At 37.0% G+C, this 19,603-nt stretch overlaps 1 protein-coding gene across 1 annotated transcript in view; it reads left to right on the forward strand.

Moving 5' to 3' along the window:
* OTUD4 (OTU deubiquitinase 4) overlaps window positions 1-19,603 on the forward strand; it is a 46,795-nt gene that overhangs the window by 12,883 nt on the left and 14,309 nt on the right. Inside the window, exons 4-14 of the mRNA XM_037058459.1 lie at window positions 2,159-2,205; window positions 3,073-3,145; window positions 5,082-5,163; window positions 6,993-7,122; window positions 9,376-9,433; window positions 10,145-10,262; window positions 10,351-10,415; window positions 12,780-12,874; window positions 14,118-14,221; window positions 14,324-14,510; window positions 18,098-18,260. Coding sequence (XP_036914354.1) covers window positions 2,159-2,205; window positions 3,073-3,145; window positions 5,082-5,163; window positions 6,993-7,122; window positions 9,376-9,433; window positions 10,145-10,262; window positions 10,351-10,415; window positions 12,780-12,874; window positions 14,118-14,221; window positions 14,324-14,510; window positions 18,098-18,260 — 1,122 coding nt within the window. The remainder of the gene's footprint in view (window positions 1-2,158; window positions 2,206-3,072; window positions 3,146-5,081; window positions 5,164-6,992; window positions 7,123-9,375; window positions 9,434-10,144; window positions 10,263-10,350; window positions 10,416-12,779; window positions 12,875-14,117; window positions 14,222-14,323; window positions 14,511-18,097; window positions 18,261-19,603) is intronic.

Genomic DNA, 19,603 nt, shown 5'->3' on the forward strand with positions numbered 1-19,603 from the left:
AGGAAATCTGTTAATAAGGGCTGCCCATTTCATTTTGAAAATCAGAGCCGACTTTTAAAAACTATGAAAATGAAAAGTCTGGGGGAAAGATTTCTCTTGTCTGAGATCATTGTTTAACATCTTTTTCTTATCTCAAATGTCTTTCCAAAAAAAAAAAGTGCCACATTCATTTACTGTAGCTCATTATTTTTAGTGACTGTTGTTATTAAGTCTTTACTAATTTTACAAGTAGTATAGGATACATTCTTTCAGAGATTTTATTTATTTTTAGAGAGGGGAAGGGAGGGAGAAAGGGACAGAGAGAAACATCCTTGTGTGGTTGCCTCTTGCACGTCCTACACTGGGGACCTGGCCTGCAGCCCACACGTGTGCCCTGACTGGGAATCGAACTGGTGACGCCTTGGTTCTGAGGCCAGCACTCAATCCACTGAGCCACAGCCAGAGCTAGAATACATTAAGGTAAAAAGATTTAATATAGAATGAAGAGTGAAAAATCCTTCATTTTCCCTTATCTTCAATTTTCTGTCTCCACTGTCATTTTAGGATGTATTTTTCCAGTCCTCTTTCTAGGGATGTACACATACGTATTACACATACATTTTGCTGGTTATATATATATATGTATATATATATATAATAGGATTATTTTACTATTACTGTATTTTTGTACTAGTCTGATTTTTTTCCCTGAGTCAGTTCATATGGGTATACTTCATTCTTAATGGTTGCACATTCCATACATACGGATGAAATGTATAAGTTATTTAATTCTTCATCTGTTAGTGGAATCTTAAGGCTTTAAAAAGTTTTTTTAAAGTATTACAAATAGCTACAGTGAACATCCTTGTTTATCTGTTTGTGGACGTATGAAACATTTGTGTAGATTTATAGAAGTTGAATTACTGTGTCAGAGTATATGGATATACTTAAATTTTTTAAAATATTTTCTTTTTTTTTCTTTTAGAGGGGAAAGGAAGGAGAAAGAGAGGGAGAGAAACATCAACATGTGGTGGCCTCTCACGTGGCCCCCACTGGGGATTGGGCCCGCAACCCAAGCATGTGCCCTGACTGGGAGTTGAACCGTGACCCTTTGGTTCGTAGCCTGTGCTCAATCCACTGAGCTACACCAGCCAGGGCTATTTTAAAATTTTTATATTGCTGGCCGTTTTCTTCTAAAAGACTTAAATACTCATTTAGGATTGTATGGTAGAATCTTCCTCATTTTACAATGACAGCTGGGAAAGTGTTCTTTTTGTACCTTCAGTCACTTTGAAGATAAGAGATCTGTTTTTTTTTAAATTGTTTTTAACCTTTCTGATTCCTGCATTCTGCTTCTATTCAGCATCCCATCTCTGTCCTGGGTGCTAGATTGGAGAATAGAGCCCCTGCATTCAACGAGTTCTCAATTTAGGGATACCACTTCTGGCCATGCTACACCAGTAGGACCTGACATTCTACCCTGTTACTACGGATTTTTCCAACAGATTTGGGCTGCTTTTTAGTTTATTTTATAGCCTGTTTTATATAAATGTTTTTATAATATGTATAATACTACTAATATTGAGCTTTCTGGCCAATTAGGTATGTTGTGTAAAGATACATATCAAGATAATATTTAGAGCAGCGATTTTCAACCTTTTTCATTTCATTGGACACATGCACACCAAAAAATGTATTTCTTGCAGGTCTGACAAAAAAGGGTACAATTCTGACTCACACTGGATGGCTGCTGTTCTGTTGGCTGTTGTCATGTTTTTAATATGACAATCGAAGGCACAGGTGGCAAACACAAGGCCTGCAGGCAGAATCCTGCCCTCTACCTTGTGTATCTGGCTGGCACCGTGTTTCTCCTGGGCAGCAGTGCCAAGCTGTTGCTTAACTGTTAAGGAGTAGTTACATTTATACAGCCCTAAAATTATGCTCGGCCCTTTGAAGGCAACCATGAGGCTGATGTGGCCCCTGGTGAAAATGAGTTTGATACCCCTGATCTAAGGGAAAAGAGGTCAGTGTCCCTGACTAAGTAGGTATTGCATGTTTTAAAAGTTCTAGTGGCACAGCAGTGTGCCTGCTGCGGCACACTGGTGGAAAATTGCTGGGTAAGAGGCATATTGTAAAAAGTATGAGACACTTATGTGCTTTTCTTTTTCCTTTAATACAGGAATGGGTTGGGCAGGTGGAAATAAGTGCCCTTTCTCTTATGTACAGGTAAACACTCATAACAAAATTATATATATAATTAAACAAGTTAGTGAAAAATTAGTATATTGCATTATACTAAAATTGTTAAAGTAATTTTATATTTTGGTTGTGAAGCATCTTTTCTAAGGTTTTTTGTTATATGAACTAGATTTTGACACTTAGATATGTCAACGTTTAGAAATTTTTATTTTTGTTTTTTTTTTATTTATCTTTAGAGGGGAGGGGAAGGAGAGAGGGAGAGAAATATCAATGTATGGTTGCCTCTCGTGAGTCCCCTGCTGGGAACTGGCCTGCAGCCCAGGCATGTGCCCTGACTGGGAATCAACCGCGGTCCTTTGGTTCACAGGCCTGTGCTCAATCCACTGAGCTATACCAGCCAGGGCTTACATTTAGAAATTTTAATTCTTGAAATATTTTTGGAAGGGAGTACAGAAAGTTTTCCAGGACTATAAACTGAAAGTTTTCCTACTTTCTCAAGGCTGATAGCATTGAATGGCCACTGGAACAGAGCAAAGTACCGTATTAATTTTACTAGTGTTGCTTAGCAGAAGAACAGCTGAAGGCTTTGTATTTTCTTTTCAAAATGTTTTTTATGAATTTTCTCTTGACAATTTCTGTGATTTTGAGGTCTCCTTTTAGAATTATCTGAAGTCACACAAATACAAGTTATATTTGAAAATTTTTTTGAAAAAATACTTTTATATAGGTATTCTACAACTTAGTTATTTATTTCATTACTGTCTTCTGTTTATGCTGTAACTTCAGTGCCTTGACTATTACTTGGCATTCACGAGGGTCTTGATGAATGAATGAGTGAAATATCTATTCATGAAATATATTCCATTAGAAGTAATTTCTAAATGTTATTTCCAGGAAAGATTTTGTCATTTATCGGGAACCAAATGTTTCTCCTTCACAAGTAACTGAAAATAATTTTCCTGAAAAGGTAAGAATTTTTTTCAGTGTTTCTGAGAGATAAGTAAGTTCGTTCCCAACTTGACTTCCTAAACTATAAATTAAAAGTGATTTTTGGAAATACTTGTACATGAAGGTTAGATACTGAGTTGATACCAGTCCTGTTAATCATTAAGACATAGTATTTTGAATTTAATGTAATTGATTTCTCCCCACCAATCACTGTGTTGAACCCTATCATGACATTTCTCTAGAGAGAAAAAAATTGAGATACTAGTGTATATGATTAACAAGACTATTACTGTTTTGTGTCAATATAAACATTAGATAGGCCCTGGCTGGGTAGTTCAGTTGGTTCAATGTCATCCCAATATGCTAGGGTTGCAGGTTCTTTTTTTTTTTTTTTAAGATTTTATTTATTTTTAGAGAGGGGGAAGGAGAAAGAAACATCAATGTGTGGTTGCCTCTTGTGCACTCCGTACTGGGGACCTTGCCCACAACCCAGGCATGTGCCCTGACTGGGAATCGATCCAGCCACCCTTTGGTTCTCAGGCTCGCACTCAATCCACTGAGCCTCACCAGCTGGGTTCAAGGTTACAGGTTCTATCCCTGGTCAGATCATATACAAGAATCAACCAATGAATGCATGAATAGTAGAACAACAAATTGATGTGTCCATCTCTCTCTTCACTTCCTTTATCTCTAAAAATCAGAAAAATGTATCTATATAAAAATATAAACATTGAGTAGTAAAATAACATGTGAAAGTAGGTTCTACCATTGCATCCAGAAATACTTGTAATCATGATGTAATTCTCATAAAGATAATTTGCTGGCCAAGGTATTATTATTATCTTTTCAGAGCAGAAACAACCGAAAAATCATGTAAAGTCTAGAAAAAAAACAACTGCTGATTTCATTAAAAAGAAAACAAACTTTGTTTTAATTAGTCGGAGTCATTCAGGCTAACTTGAAGTGTCTTGTCACCATGCTAAGGGCAGTAAAGAGGAGGAGAATTGAGTGGAATACTACTACTGAGTATTAGCACACTGTAAGGACTTCGGGGTTTCCAAGGTGCTTGGCTTTGGATCTGCCCTTTCCCAGTACCTTTTTTTGGAATATGACTTAATCTAAGTAAAATTAGTACACCTGTCTGTTTGTATAAATAATTGACTATTTAGAAATGGAACTGACCTTTGAACAACATGAGTTTGAACAGCCCACTTCTAGTTATATGTGGATTTTTTTCACTAAATACACAATTCTGTTTTCTGTGAACGAGGGTATCGCATTTGTGGATTCAACCAAGTTCAGACTGAAAACAGTGTTTTTGATGGGCAGTGGGAAGTTGGGAATCTGAAGTTGCAGAGGGTCGACTGTGCATTGTTTTCCACCAGTTGATATGAGAGACTTGACCATTGGTGTAGGGTGGGAGGGGTGATGTGTCCTGGAACCAGTTCCCCATGGGTAGCTAGGGAGGACTGTAGTTAAGCTTGGGGGATTCAGAAGTTCTTCTAGGATTTTTGGCTACAAAGGATTGGTGCCGCTAACCCACACATTGTTCAAGGGTTAACTGTACTTAATTATAAAGAAACAGAAAATTTTAACTTTTGATTCTGCCTCTTAGAGGTAAGCATTAATAAAGTTTCAGAATATTTTCTTACACTCTCTTAATTCTTGTTCCTTTAAGTAACTGGAAATTGTGGTGTTTTCATAATAAGTATTTTTTTTTGTTATCCCATAAGCATTTCCCCAAGTCATTAAGACCTATTTGATTTAATGGCCATGTAACATTTTAGCAAAAAGATGTACCATAGTTGATTACATTGGAGCTTTAGGTTGCTTCTAAAATAGTCACTTTCTGTTTGGAAATTATTTACTAGTTATTGAGAGAGATTGGAGATAATAAGTTGCAGTGTAAATGTCATATATGAAGGGCTGAAAGGTATTTTATTTTTCCCTTTCAGGTATTACTGTGTTTTTCAAATGGAAATCATTATGATATTGTCTATCCCATAAATTATAAAGAGAGCTCTGCTATGTGTCAGTGTAAGTATCACTCTTGTGTTTTTATAGGAAACTATATTCGTAAGATACAGTCTTACTGCACACAAGTCAGAGCAAACATACTCTATTTTGTTGTATAAAATGGTATTTCCAAGAATCCTAGGTTACCAAAAGTGTTAAAATTTTATTTCAATGGGAAAAAAGAGCTAATAGCTAGAGTTTGACTTGTAAAAACAAATTTACTTCTTTTTTTTTTAAATTTTTTAGATTATTTATATATTTATTTATGTATCTTTAGAGAGGAAGGAGAGAGGGAGAGAAACATCAATGTATGGTTGCCTTTTGTGCGTCCCCTGCTGGGAGTTGGCCTGCAGGGAACCAGCCTGCAACCCAGGCTTGTGCCCTGACTGGGAATCGAACCGCAATCTTCTGGTTCGCAGGCTTGTGCTCAATCCACTGAGCTACGCCAGCCAGGGCAAAACAAATTTACTTCTTTCCTGCAGTAGTCAAGTTCAATAATAAGGATTTTTATGTGTTTTTAAAGCTGATAGTGTATAGCTTGAAAAACTAAATGACTGAGCAAATCAAACATTTGATTGTAATAATAGTTCTAGAGCAGGGTTTCCTAACGACATTTTGGGCCAGATAATTCTTTGTTGTCGGGGCTGTTCTGTACATTGTAGGATGTTTGGTAGTATCCTTAGCATCTGTTATGTAGATTGCTCTCCCATTGTGACAACCAAAAAATGTCACCAGATTTTGTCCACGTGTTTCCTGGGAGGATATGATCCCCCTTTCCCTTTCCAGTTGAGAATTACGGCTCTATTAGTTCTTCATCTGTTTTGAGAAAATGCCCATGACTCATATAAAGCAGTAGTGCTGGGCATGTAACAACTTTTTCTTTGTTCTTAAGTTGGTGGTTAGTAAAGATAATGTGTAATACAAACTTTTTAATTGATGGATCTGCTTTGGGTATGAAGGTTTAGCTGTCTGTATCCTGGGCTGTCTTTTTTCCTATTAGTCGAAATCTGAACATGCCAGCCTTGGGGAGGGTGCTCATGGAGCCTCCTTTCCTGGACTTCTTCATGCCTGTGGGTTGGAGGGAATAACCGGGTCGGAGGAAAGGGGGTTTGGGAGACAGAGGTCTCTTTGGGAACTCACTGTTGATGAATTATGAGTGCGCTTGTTTTCATAATGATCACTGTGGTAAAACTAAAGGAGAGTCCCAAACTCCATGTATAAGTGTTTTTGAATGTTTGGTAATACGTATTTCCATGTTTATGGATTTTTTTTAAACAAAAAAGTTAATCTAAATAAGCTTTATTGGCTACTGAGAGTACATTTTATGTTTCTTTTCAGTCTCTTAGGAAGTTTTCGTAAGAGAAAACAGTTATCCTGTTTTCTCCAATCTTGATGTTTCTTAGTGTTTTCCATCCAAGTCTCTTAAGGTTGGGCATGTTATATGGCATCTGTAATTCTCAATTTCCTCATCTGTACAATTAGAATAATTATACCACTATGCTGGAGTTAAATACGAAGATAATGTAAAGACTTAACACAACGCATGGAGTGTAGTAATTACTCATTATGCATATTTAGCTTTTATTATCATCATACTTGTTTCACAGTTATGATAGCTTTTTTGTGTTACTGTTCTTAAAATGACATTTATGTAATGACTTCAGAGTAACTGCACAGAATTCTGGTTGCTATCCATGTAGGTAACTTTTTTTTATTAAATCGTGCTGTGGACCATAGATGTTACAGGAGTCTAGTTAGGATTTTAGAAGCCTGGGCAATAGATAGCTGATATTATGTTAGAACTTAAAATTAGTTGATGTTGCATAACGTCTTTCTCTTGTTCATTTCAGCCCTTCTTTATGAATTGCTGTATGAGAAGGTATTTAAAACTGATGTTAGTAAAATCTTGATGGGACTTGATACTGCTGAAGTAGCTGGTGAAAACAGTGAAATATCAGATTCAGAGGATGACAGTTCCAAGTAAGAATGAAGTTAAATTCTAAAATATCTTTGTAATGCCATACAGAGAAATAGTTCAGTAAATCTTTCTTCATGGAGTTGCCTGATATTGAAGGATTATGGTATTTTTAAAATTCAGCAATCTGCAGTAAAAGTTTCTTTTTCACTGCCACTAATTTTACTGCCACCAACAGTTCCTTAATGGAAATTAAGGAATGTTTCTTTTGAAAGCTGATGTTTTTGATTAATGACCATCTATTTTTATGTAATTTGGATGTGTATATGTGGAATAGATTAGGTGTGTTCATATGTGTGACATTGTAAAATTTTAAGGTTAACTTATCAATTGTTTATATACCCAGTGCTAAAAAGAATGGCCATTTTGATTTCCTTGACTTTTCTTTTATTGTTTTCTTTCTTAGATAATGCCATCTTCTTTTCCAATAGATAATAAAAATTCCAAGTTGGAGTGTAGCATATAATGCCTTGGCACTTTTTATTAACTTCGAGTCTCTGAGGCTTATTTTTCTTTGCCACACAGGATGTAGAGGGAGCAGTTAAGAGCTTGGGATGTAGACATCAAAACCTGGTTTCAATCCTGGCTTCCTGCCAACTAAGTAGATTTGGGGCAAGTTATTTAAATCCACTAGGAAGCCTCGATTATACATCTTATAAAATGAGGATATGTTAGTGTTTCCTCAAAGGGCAGAATTTATAAGAATTAATTAAGATCATGTGTAAAGTATATAGCTTAGTTCCTAGATATAGTGTCCAACATGTATTAGTTTTTATCAACAATATTAAGTTTTACAAGAACCAATCCTTTTCCATTTCCAGCAAAGCTGAACTATATTAGTGCTCTTGTCTCTCAAGTAGGAAAGTGTCTTATACTTGGTGTTACATACGTGAAAATAAAGACTTGAAATTAAGCCTTAAGATATCTAATTCTTTATTAAATACTTAAATATACCTTTTTTAAAATCTGTAATTCCAAGCATATATTCAATTAAATTTTTCTGACCCTGATTGAAAATTTGAATGACTACCATTCCTTTGTAAGAAAGAAATGAATCAGGTTGGAATCTGGGTCTGCCATTGTAAGTTTAATGCTGGAATAGACTAACTTTGCACAGGTAGAAATTCTCCATGGTTTTCTCTAGTACCTGTCTGAGTAAGACATGTCATTGAGCATAGGAGAAAATTAACCAGGGAGGGTGTGCTCATTGCAATCTTGGTTTTCTTTTTATACTGTACTGTTATAGCCCTTGGAACATGGGAGCCTTTCTGGTTAACTTTTTGCGTCATTAAGATTTCTTGTGTCATCTGGCTTAGGGAAGACAAGGCTTCAGTTAGGGAAGAATGTTAATATTTGTGGTATGAAAGGTAGGCATGGTGTGGTAATAAAGAAGAAAGACCAAGGATGTCATTATATTCTTGTGCCTCTAGACTTGGGGTGCTTTTGGTGTGGGTGCTTTTTTAGTTTAGACTGTAGACTTAGAGTGTCTTAAAGTAAGATTGCTGCACTTAAGGGTCTAGACTTGGAGACTGTCCTGAAGACTAGAGATTAATTTATTAAGGAGTGTAGGACAGAAGGGTACAGGTGGCTTCTCACCTCATCCCCCATTTTACTTGCCATCACTCTGTTCCAGCCTTGCTGCCTCTTGGCTACCCAAGGGTCTTTGCACTTGTTGACTGTCCCCTCTGCCTGAAATACTAAATAGCCTTATGGTTTGCGGTCTCATTACCTTTAATTCTTTATTTAAAAAGACCTCTCAGCAAGTTCTTTCATCATCCCACTTTTTATTATTTGAGTCCATGACCCAACACTGCCATTTGTTTTTACCCCTCCTCCCCCAGTAGCACTTAACTAGCATTTAGCGTACTGGGTGATTGTAGTTTGTGTCTACTCTCACTAGATTGTACATCGTATTGTAGTAGAATATTTTGGGTAATGGGTCCTCATTTGTGCATTGAAATTTTTTACACCGAATGTTTATAAACACTCTATCCACCCAAATTAAAGTTTGTTTCTGTTTTCTTGATGATTGAGCCAGTAAGAATTACTGATAAAAGTCTTTGACTTCTATGTCACACACACACTTATACACTCATACACTTGACTAAAGCTTGTATGGGCACATTAGAATATAGCTATAGCTTGACTTTGGTATATAACTCTTGACTTTTGACATTTTTATGTGTTAGAATAAGTCAATTGCATGTTGAATAAGTTGATTTTGTACTCTTAATTATGTTTATTTTTTTCCTTTGTAGGAGTAAAGTAACTACTACCAATGATATGAATGGATTTAAAGCTTCATCAAGTGATCAGGTATTTTTTTTCTAATACTTTTAACTTGTTCTTTGATATAACAGCTTGTTTAATAGTAGTCTTAATTTTTTCCCTCTTTTCTGGTACTTTTTTTTAATTTATTTTTTCTGGTACATTTTTTTAAAAATTTTATTTATTTATTTATCTTTAGAAGGGAAGGGAAGGAGAGAAGGAGAGAAATATCAATGTATGGTTGCTTTTTTTGGTGCATCCCCTGCTGGGAACTGGCCCCTGCTGGAAACTGGCCTGCAACCCAGGCATGTGCCCTGACTGGGAATCGAACCGCGATCTTTTGGTTCACAGGCCCGTGCTCAATCCACTGAGCTACACCAGCTAGGGCTTTCTGGTACATTTTTAATAGAGTCATGAGTACCTACTTGTAAGAAATTTTTCAGCAATATCTTAATTGTTGAAGCTTTCTTTTTTTGATTTTGTTTATTATACATACTTCAAAAAAATGTTTTACAGCCCTGGCTGGCGTAGCTCGGTGGATTGAGCGCAGGCCTGCAAACCAGAGGATCTCGGTTCGATTCCCAGTCAGGGCACATGCCTGGGTTGCAGGCCAGGTCCCTGCAGGGGACACATGAAAGGCAACCATACATTGATGTTTCTCTCCCTCTCTCCTTCCCCTCTAAAGATAAATAAATTAATTAATTAATTAAAAAATTTTACAAGCATGTTGTGTTGATTGGACTTCCTGACTTTGTTTAGCACCTGAAAAACAGTGGGAACTCTCCAAGCCTTCCTTTGTCTAGAAAGGTTCTTAAGTCACTCAATCCAGCAGTTTATAGAAATGTGGAATATGAAATTTGGCTGAAGTCTAAACAAGGTGAGTTTAAAAATCTACATTTTTCATAAATTTACTTCATGGCACTTGAAAATAAATCAACTTGATTTTATACAAATACTGTTTACAGCTCAACAGAAACGTGACTATTCCATTGCTGCTGGCCTACAGTACGAAGTGGGAGAGAAATGCCAAGTAAGTGATCACCTAGAAGGACAGCTTTTACCTGGAATATTATTATTATAATAGGAACTGAGGGCAGAGCAAGCTTGAATATGTTGTTCATTTGGGGTTTCAGAATATATCTTTTCAGGTGTACATTTTAATAGATTATTTTAAATATTTAGTGTTTTGATTTAGTGTTTTGACTCATTTGAATACATTACTAAAATTGTATATATCTACAACCATGGCATCCCATCAGATGATGGGATCTTTAAAAACTAATCTTCGATATTACTTGCTTCAAAGACATAACAGTAATATTTTAGATTTCTAGATATTTTCATTACAGTTGGCAAATAATTTATGATTTGTTCAAGCTTGACATTAGAGGTCAATTTTTACTTTGTTTATAAAAGTCATCTTGGAAAATTGAGAGGTACATAATGTTATTCTGTTGGATTAAGAAAGGAAAGGGGACAGTAAGAGGAGTTTTACTCTTTGAGAAAGCTACTGTTCTGGACTCAACTAGCTGATTAATTAAAGAGAAAGTTGTATTAGATTTTGACGTGCACCCCCTTACCCTCTGCTCAGCAATGTCTGCGGATATTTTTTAGTTTCACAACTGAGAAGGTGCTACTCACATCTCAGTGGATGGAGGCCAGGGATACTGCCAAATGTCCTTTAGTGTACAGGAAGCCCACTCCCCCAAACACACACGACAGAGAATTATCTGGTCCAAAGTGTCCAAAATGCCCAGGCTAGGTAGAGAAACTCTGGAAAAGGTTATTTCCAAAGTCCCTTTTCTGTTCTTTATTAATGATAAAAATGCTATTTCCAAAATAAAAATATTCCACATACACAAAAATTAGTTGGAAGATAATTTTCATCAAGATGGTTTTCATCAGCATTGCCTTTTAAAAACTACCTTAAAATAGACATTGACTAACATTTCTTCTTATGGGGGAACCACTCATTTCCTTCATGACAAAGTAGTTTGTGAAAACTGTCTGGCTAGGATTGTATCTGCCCTTTTGAGAACTTCAAGTAGTGTTCCGACTCTGAGGTATGTGAAAGGAGAGGAAGAAGAGGATGCGGTTCATTTAGGTTCTTCCTTACCAGATTGTCAGAAACTTGCTGTAAAGCAGAACTGTGGAATCTTTGGACTATTTGGAAGGGAACGGAAGAAAAGAATAAAACCAGGGCTTAGAGCTTCCCTCCTTCCCCATCCCCTTGACAGAGAAGAGAAGATTGCCTATCTACCGCTGCATCACTAAGGAAGCTGTGTTACTGTTGTTTCAAATCAAGTGTATTTTCTTTGAGGTTGCACTTGCTTTTGGTAAAATAGATGCTGTTCATAAAGTATATGGTAAAGCAGATACTTGTTTTGATTTTTTCCTTTCTAAAGTATTTTGTTTCTAGTTCTATTTGACTTTCACTTGGATAAAATTTAATTAAAATTTTACTATGAAAATTGCTAGGACTCAAAGATGACTTGTTTACTCAAGTAAGCATGTAAGTTAGTTTAAACTTTTGATAAAAATCAACTTGAGAAAAGTCTTTTCTATTGCTAAACTCTTGAAGAGAGGCAAGCAAAGTGTCCTATCGTGATTGATGAAGAATGACACCTTAACTTGAGGACTTTTCTCTGCTAATAAAAGTAGGAGAGTACTCAGAGCCCTGCTGCTTGGGGCTTTGGAACTGCTGACGCTGCTGGTGCTCCTAGTGCGGTCAGGCAGGGGCCCTGTTGAGTGCGTATTGTTTGATTGTGGAAAGAAACCCCAGGGCTTACTCACAACTGCTCTTGGAAAATGCCACTTGTATGTTAGAGTACAGATAATGGTTCTATTTTTAGGGAAAAGCAAGGTCATAGTCAGACATTTTAAATACTGGATAATTGAGATGGTCATAATTACAATAGTTACTCTTGTGTTCCTCCTATATCATATATATGAGGAACACATGTATCTACCTCATTCCATCTGCATGTGTCCTATGGCTTTGGTATTATTATTAGCCTTATTTTGCATATGACGATGGTGAAGTATGAGAAGGAAGTTGCCAAAGGTCAAACTGCGGATAAGTAGAAATGCCAGGTCTGGAGTCCTGGGGTATATTGTACCACAGCTTTGAGTTCTTGTTCGGAGCCTTAATAGATTGTGCTCCTCCTTGAACTATTTAGAAAAATAATTTAGTACAATTTTGGAAGGGTAAACAGAAGTATTTTAGGTAGAGGTACATAATGCAGAGACAGGTATATTTGTGTACCCTTTTGAAATGAGTTTTGTGTTTAACGGTATATATTTTATTCTTTTTCATTGGAAACAAAATAAAATTTAAAAACTGTTCATTAGTGCAAGGAAGCAGATGACTAATCTTTTTGGAATTGTTCAACAGGCTAGGTTGGATCACAACGGGAAGTTTTCTAATGCCGACCTTCAAGGGGTTCACTCTGAGAACGGACCACTTTTGGTTGAAGAAGTTGGAAAGAAGTATGTACTGCTCTTCAAAGAAGGCATTTACTGTCTTTTCCACTTAGCCTAATATAATTATGAGCACTTCTAAGTGGCTTTGTGTATCTGCAATTCAATTAAAAGTGTTGCCTATGTGTAGAAAATATATTTGTTTAGATCTTTTAAAAAAACATTTTTGTTATTTTTAGACAGAGGGGGAAGGGAAGGAGAGAGGGAGAGAAATAACAATGAATGGTTGGTTGCCTTTAGTGTGTCGTCTTCTGGGAACTGGCCTGCAACCCAGGCATGTGCCCTGACTGGGAATCAAACCACGATCCTTTGGTTCATAGGCTCACGCTCAATCCACTGAGCTACACCAGCTCAGGGCTTTTTTAAAAATTAAAAAAAAATTTTTTTTGTTTTGATCTTTTGAAAAACAGTTTGAATTCACATTCAGTGTTTCACATGATGACATATTTTAAATAAAAATAAGTTGGTTACGGTTTAAAACATGCCATTCTTTACAAAGGCAGTTTGGGAAATTGTATTGTAACTATAAAGTGGGAGCTTTGGAGAACAGGGACCATATGCCTTTCTAGTATCAGTCAGTACTGCGTTGCATATAGCTAGGTTTAAGTAGAAGTCAGATAGAGTAAAATTTTATGGTTGACTTACAGTGTTAGTTTACAGCACCTTTTATTTCAGTTGCTGCTGCCTTTATTAGAGATAAAGGTAGTAAGTCACACCTAAACTTTACTATGGAAAGTTTCGGTCATACACAAGTAGCTTAGTGCAGCGAACCCCAATATACCATCACCTTGATTGAGCAGTTGACCACACCTGGTAACCTTTTCCAATCAGTTCTCCCTAATCCTTTTTAAACATGGAAATGGAAATGGGATATTTTAAAAAATTCCAGACTTTACACTACTTCATAGGGACATTTAGGTGCTTTTGTGAGTCTCTAGCACAGTGAGGACCCCTCCCTTCCCCCACCTGAATGACAGTACCATTGTCATATCTAACAGATAGAAATCATTCCCTTAATCCTATGCTTGGATTGCGATTTAAGGTCTTTTAATCTTTGAGTTTTTTAGGTTAGAAGATATGCTTTGGGTTTATGCTACCTTGTTTGATTAGAATTATATGTTGCTAAATGACTTTGTAATTTAATTTCTTTTTAATATAAGAATTAAAGTTGTAAAGTCTTACATAATTTTCAAATAGAATTGTTATGTTGAGAACTTAAGTGTGATTATAAGTCTTTTCCTTCCTTTTGAAGACATTCACCGAAGAACCTCAGACCACCTCCTTCAGAAAGCTGGAACACAGTGTCAGGGAAGAAGATGAAAAAACCTTCCCCTTCTGGACAAAATTTCCATTCTGGTAGGAGTACATCAAGTTATTCTTTGCTGGGGGGAGGGGTGGTGGTACATGAGGTTGTGGTTCATAGGGAAATTATGAGGTGTTTCGGGCTTCTTGTCGCAGATGCAGATTACAGAGGGCCAAAGAATTCAAACAAGCCAGTAAAAGCTCCGTCAGCGCTACCTCCTCGGCTCCAGCATCCGTCGGGACTGAGACAGCACGCGTTTTCCAGTCACTCTGCAGGGTCCCAGTCTCAGAAACCCTCCAGTGAGCACAAAAGTCTTAGCAGGACACCCTCGCAGATCATAAGGTAACCTCCCTGAGGGCAGGGGACTAGATGTTAAGGGAGGGGCATTTCTTTCATTTGCCACATTACATGCTTTTAGTTACAGAGTAATCTTAAAAGCATTGGTAAAATACTGTTTAAGGATTTCAGTTCTTCATAGTTCTTTTTAAACAAATCAAAGTAACTTTGTAGGGTAGTCATTTTTATTTTTGAATGTGTTTTTTCCCCCCCAAATGATTTGGGAGATCTTATCCTAGCCAAATCATATGCTGGGACTTAACAGTTTTCTGGTAGCTTGTAATGCAGTATGTTAATTACGGAATTTTAAATTGCATTTCTAACTTCTTAGAAGGTGAGGGTGTTTTCTTTTATATAGGAACTTAAAATTGGCCAAAGTGGTTAGTTTTTGTTCTAAACTTACACTGTTTGTATTAATTAATGTGTCTAATACTGAATGGAGCTACAGGTTTTAGGTTCATGCAATCATGAATATCAGCATTTTGACTGAATATCCAGATATAAATGAACTTCAGGGCCATAATTTCCTGTGCTGTGGATTTTTAAATTTTTCCCCTAGTCTGCCCTTCCATGGAGGAGTTAATAGCCCTTTGTAGGAGCTTCATTTGAGAGAGTGTATCTTAGGTCTAAGCTGTCCTTTTCATGCAAACTTGGCCGTGTCTACTGTGGGTGCTGGAGTCCTCCAAGGTTACCATGACCAATACCTTCCTCTCTCCAACTGTCTGAACAACTGTACCATCAGATTATGTGCTTGCCAAGCTCTGGTTTTTAGTTCCTTTATTTCTTGAATTTGACCATTTTCCCTTTCTTAACATAACATTTGTCATGTACTTAACACTTTGTAACATAATATTCTGAAGACACTTTAGGTTCCTTAGGCTCTGTGTTACCAATACTGTCTTAGTTTCCTGTAGTTATAGCAAGGTACTATGGACTGGGTAGCCTAAAACAACAAAAGCTTATTCTGTTAAAGTTCTGAAAGCAAGAAGTCTGAAATGAAGTTGTCAGTAGAGCTATGCTCTCTCTGAAGGTTCTAGGGCAGAATCTGTTCCATGCCCCTCTCCGGCTTCTGCTGTTACCCACAGTCTTTGGGCTGCAGGGGCATTTGAGGCCCGTGGTGGGTGACCTCTCCCAGCAGATGGAGTCTGTGCCATTCATCAACCACTTATGGCTGAAGTCTCCTTGGATGTTGACCAGATCCCATTAGCATCTAGTGGCATCTTACTCAATGCAGGCAAAGTACCTTAGAGGTCTGACTGACTTTGAATATTAACTTTGTGGAAATCTAAAAATGTAAAGTAAACATACGAAGATCATGGACAGAAATGAAATTTTTAAAAAATAGACTAGAAAAGAAGCATTTTCCCCCTAAAACACAAGGGTGCTTCTCAGTGTCTTATTGATTAAAAAAGAAAGTACACCTAAGCTACTAAGTGGCTAATTTAAATATGCTTTTGTTTCCCACAAACTGAATTTATTATATTCAGTGTGTTTTTGCTATTGTAGTCAGTCTCCTAGGAGTTGGTGGAATGATCAGACAGATGTAAAAGGTCTCTGTTGTATTGGGGTCATTTTTTTTAAAAGATTTTATTTATTTATCTTTAGAGGGGAGGGGAAGGAGAGAGGGAGAGAAATATCAATGGATGGTTGCCTCTCATGAGTCCCCTGCTGGGAACTGGCCTGCAACCCAGGCATGTGCCCTGACTGGGAAGCAAACTGTGGGTGTTTGGTTCCCAGGCCCACACTTAATCCACTGTGCTACACCAGTGAGGGCTGGCGTCATTTTCCTCTTTGTGTATTAGCTATGTATTACTTGGTCTGTGAAAACACTTGGTGGCAGAAGGCAGTGGGTAGTACCTAGATATGGAGCTTTAGAGAATTTTTGACATTGGAACTGATTACGTAGGAACCTACTTGTATTTGCAATTGGCATGCCTTCTCTACTGTTTGTGTCAGTGGATTTTACTAATATATTAAAAATTTAGAGACTGCTGATCATCAAATACTTAGAGTTAGATTTTTAAAAAATTAAGTTGAAATTCAGAATTTTATAGTTAATAGGCCACTTGATTTAAGCTCTGTAGAGTTTATCTTTCTAACATTTAACACATCAGTTTTGAAATCTAGTTATAGACCAGAAGAACTATCATCTTGGACATGAGACTTTCATGACTTCTCACTTTTCATTTCTTACTGCTATGGTCTCTCTTTTGAGGAAAAAGAAAACAAATATAATAAAAACCAAGCAAGAATGCCATGCATGGTTTCATTATGGGAATGCCGAGAATGATAGTACTGTCATTGCTGAATCTCTGTCCTCCAGCTAGCTAGGTGCAAACAGGCAGGATTTGGTTCTCTGTGGTGTGAGTGAGATAGACAGATGGTTTTGGGTGATAGGATGAATATGGTCTAAGGTTGTGTTAGCTTTCCAGAGGCTCCTGGCTTTTGCTGAATCTTTTTGGTTGTCTTCCACCATGGGGGGTTGAGAAGGCCTGGCCTAAGATAGTAAGGGGTTCAGTTTGCGTGCCTGCTTTTTTTCTAATACATCGGGTCGGGAAGCTGCCCTGTTGGGATTAGAGAGTGATGTTAAGTGGGACTATCTGAGGATATAAAGGTGCTATTTGTTATTTCAGATACTTAAAAAAAAAAAATAAGTCTGGCTGTTGAAGCTCAGCTGACTGAGTGCTGGCCTGTGAACCAAAAGGTTGCTAGTTCGATTCCAGTCAAGGCATTATGCCTGGGTTGCAGGCCAGGTCCTCAATTGAGGACGCGTGTGAGGCAACCACACAGCAATGTTTCTTTACCTGTCTTTCTCCCTCTGTGCCGCTCTCTCTAGGGAAAAGAAAATCATGGTGTCATTCTCACTTTTTTCAGGAAGGTTATATCTCCTCATATTGTGACAACATATTTTTCCTTTAGGGTGACTTTATTTCTCACTGTTGTGAAATTGTTAGACATGGTAGAAATAGTATTCACATTGCCTATAATAGTTACAAGTCATATAAAAACATCAGCGTTATGCTACAGACTTTTTAACTCTATTCGTGAATTTTTGTCACCCTTCTTTGACCAGAATTATTTTATTGGGATGATGGCAGTCTTATCTGCGATTGGTGTCTAGCCTGGCACATTTGAATATTCTTTTTAGCTTTTCCATCTCTTGCGTGTCACCAAAAAGCTTGAGGGTCCTGGTGCCTCCTTTGAATATTACCTTTTACCTAGAACAGAAAATCAGAATGCTTTTCAGACCTAAACTGATAACTTTCTTTTCAAAGTGAATTCTTATGAAAGTATTAGGATGTAGAATAAAGAAATATATGCAGCACTTACATTTCTGCTCTGATGGAAAGGAGGGAAAAAAAACCTCAATTATTTCTGTATCACTTCCCTCTGCCCATTGTAAGTCTGTCTGGACTCTGTCTGGATGCTACAAGAGATTCCATTTGCTAAACATGTACTAATTGGGTTGCCAAAAGTTCTATAATGTCATGGTGCAGTTAATTAAATATTTGTATTGGCAAAACAGGTTATTTTGTTGTATGTGTTCAATATATTTGTCTTCTTTCTTGTGACAAGAATGTTTTATTTGACAGAAAGTCTGATCGTGAGAGAGCTGAGGACTTTGATCATGCCAGTCGAGAATCTAACTATTTTGGCCTCTCCCCAGAAGAGCGCAGAGAGAAGCAAGCTATAGAAGAATCTCGATTACTTTATGAGATTCAAAACCGAGACGAACACGCTTTCCCAGCCCTTTCCGTATGTATGAAAAGATTTTAAAAGTTATTGGTTACGAATCTCCTTTTAATATACAGTTGCCCCTGAAACAACTGGTTTGAATTGCATAGGCTACTTATATGCAGATTTTTTTCCAGTAAATGTAGTCAGCCTTTTGAATCCTCGGATTTTTCATCTGCAGATTCGAGCACCATAGAATCTGTGGATGCAGAGGGCTGACAATATGCATTCTTTTACATCATTTTCTATAAGGAACTTGAGCAGTCATGGATTTTGTAATCTGAGGTCCCAGAACAAATCCCCTGTGGATACAGAGGGACACCTTTGACTAGTTTTGGGGGGATTTAAAAATTACATGCAGATTTTTGATTATATGTGAGGGTTGGCATCACTAATCCCCATGTTGTCCAAGTGTCAGCTGTAGTTTCTCTATTAAATCATAGTTTCTAAGGGTAGATTACGAATTTTTAAATTGAAGGGTGCATTAGAGATCATGAAATTTTCCCTCCTTTTCACTTTTTTCATGAGGAATGTGAGGTCTAAAGATACTAGTTGGTGTCAGATACTAGTTGCTGAGGCAAGTAAATTGGTTACCTTACTTTTAGGTTAGTATTTTAAATTAAAACATGTGTATATTGCTAGCCAAAGTAACAAGATACATCTATATTCAGTTAGCAGTATGCATCTATAAAATCAGGAAAGTCTTTTGAGTGTTCCTTACTGAATAAACCAGCACTTGATAACCTAGCTAGTATATACAGTGGGAGCTGTCCTTCAGGGTGCTTGCTGCTGGAGGTGTTGGAAGAGGTGGTACGTGTAATCTGGTGTCTGCTCTTCCTCTGTGTCAGACACTGAGCTGTGGTGGGTGCTGCTCTGATGGAAGAAGTGGTCTTTACCTTTAGGTGTCTTAATTCTTTTTTTTTTTTTCGTATAAAGATTTTAATGGCATCTTTATTTGTAATAGCAAAAGCGTGTAAGCAACTTATATCAGTAACAAGTCTTTTCTTATTTATTTATTTTTGTTTGTTAGTTTATTTTGTTAAGTAGATTCCACATATAAGTAAAAGCATACGGTATTTTGTCTTTCTTTGACTGGCTTATTTGACTTAGCATAATGTTCTCCAAGTCCACACTGCTGTGAAAGGGAAGAAATCCTTTTTTAAATGGCCAAGTAGTATTCCACTGTGTAAATGTACCACAGCTTTCTTTTTTAAAAATATATTTTATTGATTATACCATTACAGTTGTTCTATTCCCCCCTTCATTCTCCTCCACCCTGCACACCCCCTCCCCTGCCCTTCTCCCCCTTTAGTTTATGACCACATGTCTCAAGTTCTTTAGATTCCATATTTCCCCTACTATTC

This window comes from Sturnira hondurensis, unplaced genomic scaffold, assembly GCF_014824575.4.
Source record: "Sturnira hondurensis isolate 20B ecotype Veracruz unplaced genomic scaffold, ASM1482457v3 Scaffold0010128, whole genome shotgun sequence".
Classification (NCBI taxonomy): Eukaryota; Metazoa; Chordata; class Mammalia; order Chiroptera; family Phyllostomidae; genus Sturnira; species Sturnira hondurensis.